Genomic DNA, 12212 nt, shown 5'->3' with positions numbered 1-12212 from the left:
TTATACCACAAACTCACCTTCGAGTTGAATCGAAGAATTGCTGACCGCTAGAAGTTGTCTCAGAGTGTCCACAGCACCTTCGCATTGCAACAAACTATCTATTATATTTTGGTTCACTCCAGTTGATTCTCTTAATTGCCGAACAGCATTTAAACACTCTTCTGTACTATTGAATTGGCTCATATGTTTCACCAATTGTGGAATATCGATATCACTGACCGAGTCCCTCTTCTCAATATTTCCACCTAAATTCAACACATCGCGCATACGCTTCCGTGCCAGCTGTGCGTGCCTCTTATCTTTCCGGAGACTCGTAGCTGCTTCTCTTTGTCGTCTGCGTGACCCATCAATATCCCCACCATGTTTTTGTGCATCTTTATATTGATCTCGCCTACTGCTCATATTTTAAAGTGCTATAGTTAGCCCTCCTGTTCTAAGAACTGATTTGCACTATTTATTATAATATAGACCAAGTAGGACTAAGTATGGTGCTATATAAATTACGCACACTAAATATTAAAGTTTACGCACACTAAATATTTAAGTAATAAGTTGCATGGCCTTCTAATAAATTGAACCTCAGTTGGTGATACTATAATCTATATGCACGTAAATACTGTATTTATTTAGCTGCCATCTATGAAATAAATGGGTCTTTTTTTATTTTAAAAAACTATGATTTGATGACACACATACTGTATGTAATAAATACGCATGACGATTGATGCATCACGGGTGTAAAAATATAAAAACTGTAGTTCGTGTATATTCTAGAGGGTACACTTCACTTTATTTAAGGGCCGGTTCTAACGTTTCAAGCTTTGCGTTCAAGTTTCGAAATATTCAAGTCTCAAAACACGTTAGCCAATAGAATCGATTCAAAAGTTAAAGGTTGAACACAATCAAATAAGTCGGGCCTTCAAAGCCGGGACTTATTTGAGTTGCGTTCAACTTTCAACCTTGTACGGTTTAACTTAAATTCAAATTTTCACTGAATATACGTACCTTCGACCCCAAAGGTGAAATCAAGCAGACCAATCAAATAAATTATTAGAAAGTCTTTTTTTTTAACACCCCATCCATGTACTCAGGGGATAAAATAGGGCCCAAAATAAAGAAGCGTTCCTGATTTACTATATCTGGACTTCAACTTATTCCCAATATTTTTTTGGCATATTTCAAGATTAAGTATTTCGTAAAAGATCTGTGAAGGCGCCAAGGTCGTAGTACAAGTAGAACACCTTCTATGCTTAGGAGTCTAACACTACATCGGAAACCTCCAAAACGCGATTATTGGGTCTAGATATGCAGAATTAGTAATGTTTCAAAGTTGTCACGTACAATTATTTTCAAAACAATATCGTTTATGCATTCTTATAACCGTAATGCAAGCTACAGCTGTTAAAATCGAGAAAAAGTGTGTTTACGTCATTTGACGTGCCACGCCATCGATTGCACGACGAATCTCATTTCCTGAACTTTTTGCCAAAATCCACTACTTATTCACCTACAAGCGATTACAATAACATTATTATGGTTTAATTATGCTTATATAGATATAACGAAGGTCTGAAAATCATATTGAAGACATATAATTGAATATGCACACCAAATGGATGTCATTGATGGGCACGCATGCACGTAAATGGTGATTTTGAGCAAGCATAATAAGCCTTCTATACCATAAAGATGATTTCTGATCTAATAATATTTGTATTTATTATATATTAGAACCCTTAAAAGGTTCAAACTGCTAATACTCGACCTGAAAATCTACGATTTGACATGGTCGAAAAGTGCACAATCCTGTTCATAAATCGATACATAACTGTATGAACCGGTGGAGCCATCAACTTGGCTCCTTCGCAAAATTACTTTGAAATGATTTTAGAAAAAGTCTAGAAAAATAAATTGGGATTATATCCAAAACCGGATATAGTAAATTAGGTTTCGTTCTTTAAAATCGAGTCCCCTTAGTCTATGGATGGAGTGTTAAATATAGCACTCTCAGTTTCTTGCTTTCTTCAGCATTTTGATTTATGGCGGGCTAATATTAACTCCTTCCAAATTTTACGTTAATGGGATTTACAAACAGGTTCGGTCAAAAAGCCCGGCCCCTACATTGGGTTTTGAGACCGTAAATTTACTCTCATTTGCCTTCAATGTGTTGAAACTTGAAAGCAAAACTTGAACCGTTAGAACCGGCCCTTACTAAACTAGATATTTAGCTTCAACGCTCCGAGGCTGTCAAGTGTACAAATGATCCTCGTCCTGGTCCAACCCATTAGCTTCATAGCTAATGGTTCACTTCAATATAGTAATCCTCCATGTGGGTATTCCCCTTAACTATTGACCAATGGATATATTATAATTGGCCAATCATAAACCATCCCCTAGCTAGTCCTATTGGTCACTATTGTCGTATGGCCCTGTCCGATCCTGATCGAACTAGGGCCAAGTGTGTCCCACCTAGACCACGGTAATACAACCCCCCAGATTTGACCATGTTTTCTGGCAGAGATTGCAAATCTCATCGGCCATGTGTGGGGTAACCTGCTCTACGCATCTACCGCTGATGTTGACATTTGTGACGCCGCCAACTTTACTTTCCAGTCGGCAGGATTTTCTTCCTGGAGCACTCGTGACTCGGCAAATCGGTATGCCAGTTTAATCGTCGAAAGTCTGTCTCGAGCTTTTTTTTTTGTAGCCTTAGACGTGTTGTTGTAAAACTGTTCATCTTCAGGCCTAAATGTATCCGCCGTTTTATGTCCGTGCTTGTTGGCTAATTTCCTGAAGAAACCAAAATGGCAGTTACTTCGATTCATAAATTGGATAGCCACTGGCATCGTGTGCTTCGCTGCAACTATTTCTTGTTCCTACTCGTGGGGTGCATCTGCAAAAGGTGAGTCGTGGAATAACCAACTGGCGTACGCCTGGAATAGCATGTCTCCATTCATGCATTAAACCAACCTCCAAATTTCGTTTCAGCCACCCCTTAGTACTCCGCAGAAAGACCTCAATTCTACCATTTCATTCGTGTCCCCCTTCGACACATACCGAACTCTCGAACCTTTACCCACAGCATAATCCGTAAACTCCTTGTGTAAACTTCAATGTATATTTCTATGTTTGAAACTATGTTATATAAACTAAGATACAATTTAAGTCAGAAAGGATTTAGTAGTGGTAGCTTGTGTAAGAATGATCGGGACTGCATCTTGGTAAGAGCCTTAATATCTTCGATCACACAGGACGTATCTCTAGCTGTTTTCTTTTAAATAATTTTCACTAGAAGTACTAAGTGTTCATGACCACATTTCTAATTTGTAGATATGGACATAAGAACATAAGTCAAGTTAATACATTAGCTAATATAAATAAAGTTCCATATGAAGAAAAGTTATAAAAAAAGAAAAGACTTACTGGATTTTGGAGATTGGCTGGAAGACCAAAACCTGTAATTAGTAGTTCAGAGATTGAAAAATTTAGTTTATATTATCCTGCATCTACTATCTTCTCAAATAGGTCCAAGTAAACGAGTCATACCAAACACCCAGGCTATTGGAGCCATCAAAGTGATTTTAGAACACTTTGGAAATATCGGAGAGAAAAAAATTGTATTTTTTTTTTTAAATACAAATAAAAACCAATGTGTTATCTCATTTAATCTTGATATTTTAGACTGACCGGAGGACGTATTTTTACATAGCCCCCAGTAGCTTTTAGGACTACGGGCGTACGTAAAGATACGATCTAGTTCGTAAAGCGAAAACCAAAGTAAAACGGTTTCGGTCATGGCTTATCGAGTAAATTTGTGCCTATATGTACGAGTTCAAGACTCATGTTGTACTCTATGTTGTTTAGTATTTGGTCCAGTAACCATTTACGATGTAGGCGCCTTGCGTTTATTACTTGGTAAGGTAATAGAAAAAGGTTGGTCTTCATTAGTAAGTAAGTTCGAAGAATTTTCTGCTCTGTTGGTAAGCAGATCAGAAAGTTTAGTCACATAGGAAGTAGGTGGCAAATAGGGAATTTTAGATCCATCCGGGTTTGTAGTCACCTGAGGAAACCCTTTCCGTTTATCTTGTGTATTCTTTGGTAAACGCTTATTCCATTTCTTATTGAAAATATGATTGAAGTCGCGAGATTCACGAAACGCATCGGAGGTCAGCCAAGCTACTGTCTCATCCATAAAACGGGTTTTCGGATGTTTTTTCAATTATATCTTTGACTTGTGACTCCATAACTGGGACGTCAGAATCAAATGAGCGAGCGAATGAGAGTTCGGGGGTAGGAATACGGTGAGTGCCTAGATTAGTTGCGCTAGTACCATCTATGTTATTCACTTCGTAAGTATCACTCTTCTCATCATGGTAGGAAATAACAAAAGGCATAATTGTCTTGAAGAGAGTTCGGTAACGTTGGCATTGCGATTCATAATGTTAACATAATCGCCAACTTTGAACTGAACAATGTTCTTAGTGTTGTTCCATCGGTCATACGCTTTCACTAGGACACGATTCTTGTGCTCGAGTAAACAGGGGTAAACAACGTTCTGCATATGCTCGATCTTTTGTAGCCACGGAGTAACGTGTTTCTCGGGCGCAGTTTTGTCAAACGTTGCTTGTAATTTACTATAGCGGCCAAAGAAATAGTAAAACGGGAGTGTTCCAGTTTGAGGATTCATGCAGTTATTCATTTGAGTCTGAACCCGTTTCAAATGAAGCTTTTTTAGTTCTCTATGACGTGTCTCATTTTCACCCTGCGTTTGAGGTTTAAAAGGAACACCACGCCTATGGGTCATGCCTGATACGAGTACAAGTGCCTCCATTACGTCGGTACAAAACTCACTACCGTTATAAGTCATTAAAGACGTGATAGCATAACTCTGCCAATGTTTGCGGGTGTTTGTTTGGTATTGCACAAAGCAAGTTATAACCCGAAGCCACATATAAGAAATGACAGATATATACATTGCCAGTATGCTTGGATCGCGGGAGTTTAACCAAATCGACTATGTCTCGGCGCATCGGTTGGTCTTCTGTCACACTTTTTAGGGATGCCCAACTGTAGCGCTTCATCTGGTTCTTTTCGCAATCAGTGCAGCGTCAATATACTTCACGTATGGTTTCTTTCAGCGCCGAGTGATCAAGCCCTGCACGGATAGCCATTTTATAAGTATGCTCATATGCTCGATGAGTTAAATTAAGTATTGTTTTAACTCTACTCTTGAGCTCTTCTAAGTCAGTCAGATTCTGTGTAACGCTGGCTGGATGAACCATAGTCCCGTTAGATAGGGCACCTTCAGTATCAGAAGGGGTAGACTCTTTAGATACTTAATTAACAACATTAGAATGTTGAAGTATCTTCTTCAGTTGTTTCGCAACTCCTGGCTGTTCTTTAAGCAGCGCTTTAAGTAGTTGAGTGTGAGCTTCAGGTTCTCTTAGAGCTTTGAGTCTTTGATGCATGGCCTTAGCTAGTTCCATGTTTTTACGATCTAATGCCGTCTCAATCGGCATTACTTCGACTGCATTCTTGTTGGGTGCATGTGTTGTACGAGTCTTGAGCTTTTTTTCAAACTTCTTAGACTCCTCTAGTTTAGCTAAGAACTCGGTTGAGGGTTTCCACTTAGTGGTACCTGCAGGACCGATGCGACAAGCGATGGTGTGTTTCCAAGATGTGTTCGTAATAGAATAGGATCCCTGATACAAGAACGTGTCGGTTTCACGGTCGACATAGATAGGCTCGACTTGTATCATATTAGTTAAATCACGTATCCATGGGTCGGAGCTACGTAAGGGACAACACAGCGTAATGGTAGATTTAGTAATATTAACATAATTTAACAACTGTGCGATATGTTGCCAAGGTGGGTTAGCCCACGCATTAAGCTTTGATAAGTCACGCTGAAAGGCATCACCTTTAGAATGAGTCAACAACCTATAATCAGAAACCTGTTTGTTAAGTTCTGCGGCGATCAAATCAATAGTAAATGGAACCCATCTTGATTGAGCGAGGTTAAATCATTTCTTATTAAGCATCCAATCGGTTGCTAATAAATCTTTAACTGTTTTTTGGTAGTCAGGGACAAGTCGAGCGAGCATGCCAGGAAGATGATTATGTATTCCTGGTATGTGTGTATTGTTAAAAGAGAACTTAGCAATAATGTCATGCCAGCGGCTCACCAACTGTGAATCAGGGTTCATGTCCTTTAAATATGTTAAAGACTTTTGATCACAGGCGACAGTGAAGTAACTTCCATAAAGGTAGTCTTTAAACTATCTTAGCGCAGTAACTATAGCAAGGAGCTCTTGTTTAACGGTAGGGTAATTCCGTTGACTCTTAATATAACTCTTGCTAAAGAATTGTATGGAGCGCGGTTTACCATTTATGGTTTGGTAAAGCACTCCACCTACCGCTCGATCTGAAGCATCGGTCGCTACTTGGAATGGGACGCCATCCACAGGATATTGCATAATGGGTGCGTCCATTACTTTACTTTTGACTTGCTTAAATGTATCATCACATTTCCTAGTCCAAAGCTTTCCCAAAGGTCCTTTGTGCAGCCGTAGGTGACTGAAAGGCTTTAAGTAGTGAGAAAGATGAGGTACCGAATCCGAGAAGAAGTTAACAAACCCACACACAGAGTTCACATCTCTTCCAGTAATCGGTGTTGATAAATCCAACAGAAATTGTTTCTTGTCGGGATCAATTTCTTCCCCTGCTGCAGATACCTTGTAACCAAGTAAGTGTGTAGTATCTTTAGCAAAAGAAAACTTGTCCTCGTTAATATTAAGTTTGGCATGGTTTAGTCGCTTTAAGACTTCTTTAACGAGTTTAGCCTGTTCATGTTCTGTCTTTGTAAAGATAACTATCTCATCTAAATATACATTATCCGACAGGTCCGCAAATAGTTACATCTTAACTTGTTGGAAGAAAGAAGGTATCATGTGTAAGCCTTCAGGTGCACCTTTAAACTGGTACTTCTTACCTTGCCAAGTAAAGGAAAAGTATTTCCTATGCGGCTCATATATTTGTAATTGATGGAATGCAGCTTTTAAGTCTACCTTGGAAAAGATAGTCGAACCTTCCATTTTGCGTAGTATCTCGCTTATCTTTGGGAAGGGAAACTATGTTGCGGAATTAGTTTGTTGATTGGCGACAGGTCTAGTACTACTCTTGTTATACTAAACGTTTCATCAGATTTATATTGATCGACCGCTAAGAGAGCTAAGTTAACTGGGGTTGCATCATAACTGATTTCAATTAGACTCTGTTTTAACCAATCTTCAATGTTTTAACTAATCTTCAATTTGGGTTTTGACAACGTCTTTGTGTCTCCAACTCACGTAGTTATGTGAAGGACACTTTAACTTGGAGAAGTCGACGTTTGTTAAGTCAAGCTTAACGTACCCGTTAGAGAACTTAAACATACACCAGTCAGTTATTGCAATCTTTCTGTTTTGTATAATTAAGTCCATAATTATATCGGTAAAGTGCGGAATCATAGCCTTTGCTTCACCTTCCGGAGGTTAAGGTATCTTTAACATTTTATCATCTGACTGATCTTTATTTGGGTCTAGCCCATTAGGCAGACCAGTGAGAGTTATACCTAAACTGAGAAGATCAGTCATACTTATAATTATATCGTATTTCTGAGACATGTCAGTAACGATTAGGTGAGTCTTTACTTCTCTTTTATCTGACAACATTATGTTTGCATAGTCAATGGCTTCTTCGCAAGCGGTAACATTGCCATTTCCCAAGATTAAATTAGTTGTTCCGTTATGGATAGCCATATCTGTAGCGTAGGCTACTCGGCGTGAGATAGCAAAAGTGCTATATCTTTTTCTCCATTTACATAAACGGTTTGAAAAATACGTTCATCTCCTTTGGTATAGATTTTATTGAACTTTATCTCATAATCTGGCTCTAGTGCACACATATGGAACTGTCAGTGCTTAACTTGGACGTCCGGTATGTCCTTGCAATTATCTTTGTGCCAACTGTTAGTACCCTTGCAAGTAGTACACTCTTTCATATAGTGTCCAAAGTTTGGCTTGCCTGGTGCACACTTAACAGAGTCGTGTTTACCATTCCACTTGCCATCAAGTTTAGTGAGGTTGTAACCACATTTCTTGCAAGGTGCTCTCTCCTTCCTTTCACCCTTTGGTTCAGTCGAAGTAGAGCCTTTACCACCTCCAGCAGTAGTGCGAGGTTTCTTAGTATTACGCGCAGTGTTATTCTCTATCGCGGTACGCTTAGCGCGCTGGGTAAAGCTCGAGGTACTAAGTACTCTAGTAGATGGGTTGGTATGCTTTTGAACTATCTTCTCAAAGACAGACCAAGGCATAGATCGCAAATCACCATAGGCGATAATGTCATCATTGACCTTCTTAAAAAGGTTAGCCCCCAGAGTCTCCATCATCTGACAAATTAATAAATATTCGCCAGTATAGGTACGACCTCCGATCCGAGTGTTCATATGTGTCATATGAGCTAGAGCACCTCGAATAGTAGTATCGTTTGCAAAGGACTTGCGAGACACTAGAAGTTCACGGTCACGTGCATCTTCAAAGAAGGCGTTGAGTATATTCTCACGCAACTGGCGCCAGGGTAGGGCTTTCCAGTTGGGCTCATGGGCCTTCAAGATAGTTTTCCATTCCTCTGACTCACAGAAATGAATAAAGGCATTCATCATCTGCTTATCCTTAAGGCTGGCATACTCCTTAAGTTGGTCAAAGGCCTTCAGTGTCTCCACTGTACTCTCATTAGTAGAGAAATCGACCTCAGCCTTCGCGTTACCTAGCTGCTTTAGAAAGCTTGGTTCGAAGCGTTCACGAAGCTCACGCTCAGTGCTACAGGCTGCTAGTGCCAAGATTGAGTCTAACTCCTTTATCTTGTTATCGATTAGATAGCGAATGTTATCCGCTTTCTTATCGTCAAGGTCAAAGTCATTCAATAGACGGTCCTCAAGGACTTGCATACCAGAACGTAATAGCCTGAGACGATGTTGTCTGGTTCTCACTTCCGCGTCTTCAGAGCTAGAGTGGGTACTCTCTAGTGAGGTACTGGTATAGCGATTACCAAAGTCGTGATTACCAGGGTTATATGGTAAATGTGGATCGATGTTATGAGGGTGGTAAGACTCATCGATTTCCATACGATCATAGCCTCTGACAGGGTTAGGTTTGTCGAGACGATGGTCGATTGTAGCGTCCGAGCTATAGAGATTAGAGTTTGAGGTTTTACCCACTTCTCCAGCGGTAACTGGCTCAGTGGTAGCCCTGCTGGCTGGTAACCCAGTGGGTCCCAGGTTTGAAACCCGGCTCTGAATAAAATAAATTCTTCGGTATAGGAAGAATATCGACCCCGTGGGATATGATCGAAGGGTCAGAAGCTGCGGCAGCGGCTAGCGTCGAGATTGAGAAGATCCAACCACTCGTTGTCGAGTTATGGCGTCCTCAACATTTGCGTCTTCCACCCCAACATTCAGTGGCGAGGCATTCAATTAAATTTCACGAAATGGAACGCCACCATCGTTGTTAATAGGTGGATTGGGCTGACTTTTAGTAGTAATAAACCGTCGATCTCGAGACGATTCCTCCACTTGTTCAGGAGATATAGCCTTTCCAATATCTGACTTTTCGCGGTCAGATGGCGAGCTGAGTGAGAGACTACAGTAGGAGGCGTATTTCTATATACGTTAATAACGTTGTACGTCGTCAGCCCGAGAGTAATTTGGGACTTGTTCTCAAATTAATATAAGTATAGGTGGGTCAGCCTGAGAGAACGTAAGAGTAATTTGAGACTTCTTCTCAGATTATTCTATTTATAGGATACGGGCCACCGGCTAGCCGAGAGCCGAGGTCCGAGACTGAGTGTGGTAACAGAGAATATGATATATTTATTTCTAGAAATTATATCCGAGTGCTAAAGTGTTCTGCATAAAGTTTCTCATACTGATCATATGACTTTTTACCCTGGCCAACCCAAGTGGTTGAACACTAGTACAAACACCATCAGTATATAACTGAGGGTGAGATCATAAATAAATTCATTCGAATGCACCATACTTTAGATACACTAGCACTGTACTACTAGTCCCCACACCGCACGCTAACACTGAGGCCCCGGCTGCACTACTATGAGACACGCGGACGCTGGCGAGCCTTTCCGCGGCAGTTGGGACCTCCACTTCCAGGGCTTTAGGGTCCGACGAGTCTTCCTCAGAGTTTTCCTCAGAACCAAGCTCAGAAACGGTTTCCACTACAGCTTCAACGGCAGGCTCAGTACCAGACGGGCCAACGACCCCAGTAACCTCAGGAACCTCAACAGGCTTAGCAGGCTTAGAACTGGCGGCTCCCTTGCCTTTAGAAATTCCTTTAGCCATAGTAATAGCTCAGAAATAGGAAAATTAATAAAGTCTAGGTATAGTAACTAGCGTGTAGCTAACTTGAGGGTAGTATTAGCCACTATGAGGTAGTATTGAATACTTACAGTCCTGTCGCTGGATAGTAAGCAATTGTTAGACAGTCTAGAAGCAGTACACTCCGGTAACTACTAAATAACTATAAAAAATATGTAAACTTCGATGGATATTTATATGTTTTAAACTATGTTATATAAACTGAGATAAAATTTAAGTCAGTAAGGATTTAGCAGTGGTAGTTTGTGTAAGAATCATCGGGACTGCCTCTTGGTAAGAGCCTGAATATCCTCGATCACACAGGACGTACCTCTAGCTGTTCTCTGTTGAATAATTTTCACTAGAAGTACTAAGTGTTCATGACCACATGTCTAATTTGTAGATAGACATAGGAACGTAAGTCAAGTTAATACATTTGCTAATATAAATAAAGTTCCATCTGAAAAAAAGTTAAAAAAGAAAAGACTTATTGGATTTTGGAGATTGGCGGGAAAACAAATTTAGTTTATAATATCCTACATCTACTATCGTCTCAAATAGGTCCAAGTAAATGAGTCATACCAAATACAAGGCTATTGGAGCCATCAAAGTGAATTTAGAACACTTTGGAAATATCGGAAAAATGACAATACCTTAATAGCTCTGTCGCGGAATACTCGTCGTCCTTCACTGCGGCGCCAAACGCTCTTAACGTGCAGCCATCTTGTGCTGCCAACAAGTACTTATACCCCTCAGCGTCCTCGTCGAGTACTAAATAATCCTAATTGATCTCTTCACACATGTGCATAGGTCGACGAGGTTGCTGAAGCAAACCCCTCGTGGGACCCGTTGGGAGGCCCTCCCTAATGTAATCTGTGCAGCTGTCTGTTCAAGGTTAAATCACATCCGCTGGAATGTTCCAGCCGCATTTGTCCTGCACAATTGCTCGTATACGGTCGGCTTGGACGTGTAAAAAGCCTTCATGCCACACCCATAATACCGCCAGTGTTGCTGGGGGAGGAACCTCCTTTCCCACGCAGCTGAGGTGTAGCTTCCCCAAATAGTAAGCATGGTCTCTTCCGTTGCAGGATGCAATTTTAAAGGCGTCTTCCTTGGGCGCTTCCTGTTGTGTATGAGTGCATCGGTGGTGATATCTTCCGAAATAGTGTACCGGACGTCTGGAGCCGCTTGTTTAGCGTTTGGCCACGATTTGGGCTGTATATCCTCCGTGTGTATGGTATCAGGAGCCTCTAATGAATGTTGAAAAGCTGCTACTTTCTCACCCGTACCCTCAGGCCCTTCCTGGCAGTCCACGTGCAAGTGCGGCATCTCCACGAACGGGTCGAGACCCGCTAATTCCAACTCATATGCTTCTAACGCTTTGTCTAACAGCTGATCTACAGACTTCTTCACTGGCGTCCGCGGTAATTCCATTGTGTTGGCTAACTCTCTGTAACTACCCTCCTGTGGTTCCGATGGCAACATAACCGGTGAAGCCTCAACCATCTGCTGTAGCTCTTTGTCGGCCTCCATCCACGAGTGTGGAAACTGGGAATGCGAATAATCATCTGATTCACGTATATTCTCTTCTACCTCCCAGCTCGAAGGTGTGTACACTACCAGTTGTTTTTCATCCGCCCGTATGCTGTCTTCCACCTGCACCAGCGAGCGTGTTGAATCCCTTGCTTCCAAGTGTCCTTCGTCCTTCGACTGTATTGACTTACCTGTTCCAAGCTTCCATTTCCTGAGAGGAGTATTCTCTTCCCCCAAGTCCTTTAACGTCGGTGTTTTCTTGTAGCCCTTG

The 12212-nt window shown here is 41.0% G+C and overlaps 2 protein-coding genes and 1 pseudogene across 3 annotated transcripts in view; 1 reads left to right on the top strand and 2 right to left on the bottom strand.

Moving 5' to 3' along the window:
- SARC_04187 (hypothetical protein) lies at positions 1-402 on the bottom strand (the record flags this gene model as incomplete). Its single annotated transcript, XM_014301990.1, has 1 exon — positions 1-402. One exon carries the CDS (start codon positions 400-402, stop codon positions 1-3), a length of 402 nt encoding a protein of 133 aa, XP_014157465.1.
- Positions 403-9264: 8862 nt separating this feature from the next.
- Positions 9265-9335, top strand: SARC_30081 (annotated as a pseudogene). The gene has a single exon. The product of its transcript is annotated as a tRNA-OTHER (tRNA).
- Positions 9336-11308: 1973 nt separating this feature from the next.
- Positions 11309-12212, bottom strand: part of SARC_04186 (hypothetical protein) — a gene marked incomplete at both ends in the record, with an annotated part of 1024 nt that continues 120 nt past the window's right edge. Inside the window, one exon of the mRNA XM_014301989.1 lies at positions 11309-12152. Within this exon, the coding sequence (XP_014157464.1) occupies positions 11309-12152 (844 nt within the window). The remainder of the gene's footprint in view (positions 12153-12212) is intronic.

This window comes from Sphaeroforma arctica, assembly GCF_001186125.1.
Source record: "Sphaeroforma arctica JP610 unplaced genomic scaffold supercont1.228, whole genome shotgun sequence".
In the NCBI taxonomy this organism is placed as follows: domain Eukaryota; class Ichthyosporea; order Ichthyophonida; genus Sphaeroforma; species Sphaeroforma arctica.
Note: the sequence above shows the minus strand (reverse complement) of the source record. Positions and strands in the feature narration are given on the sequence as shown.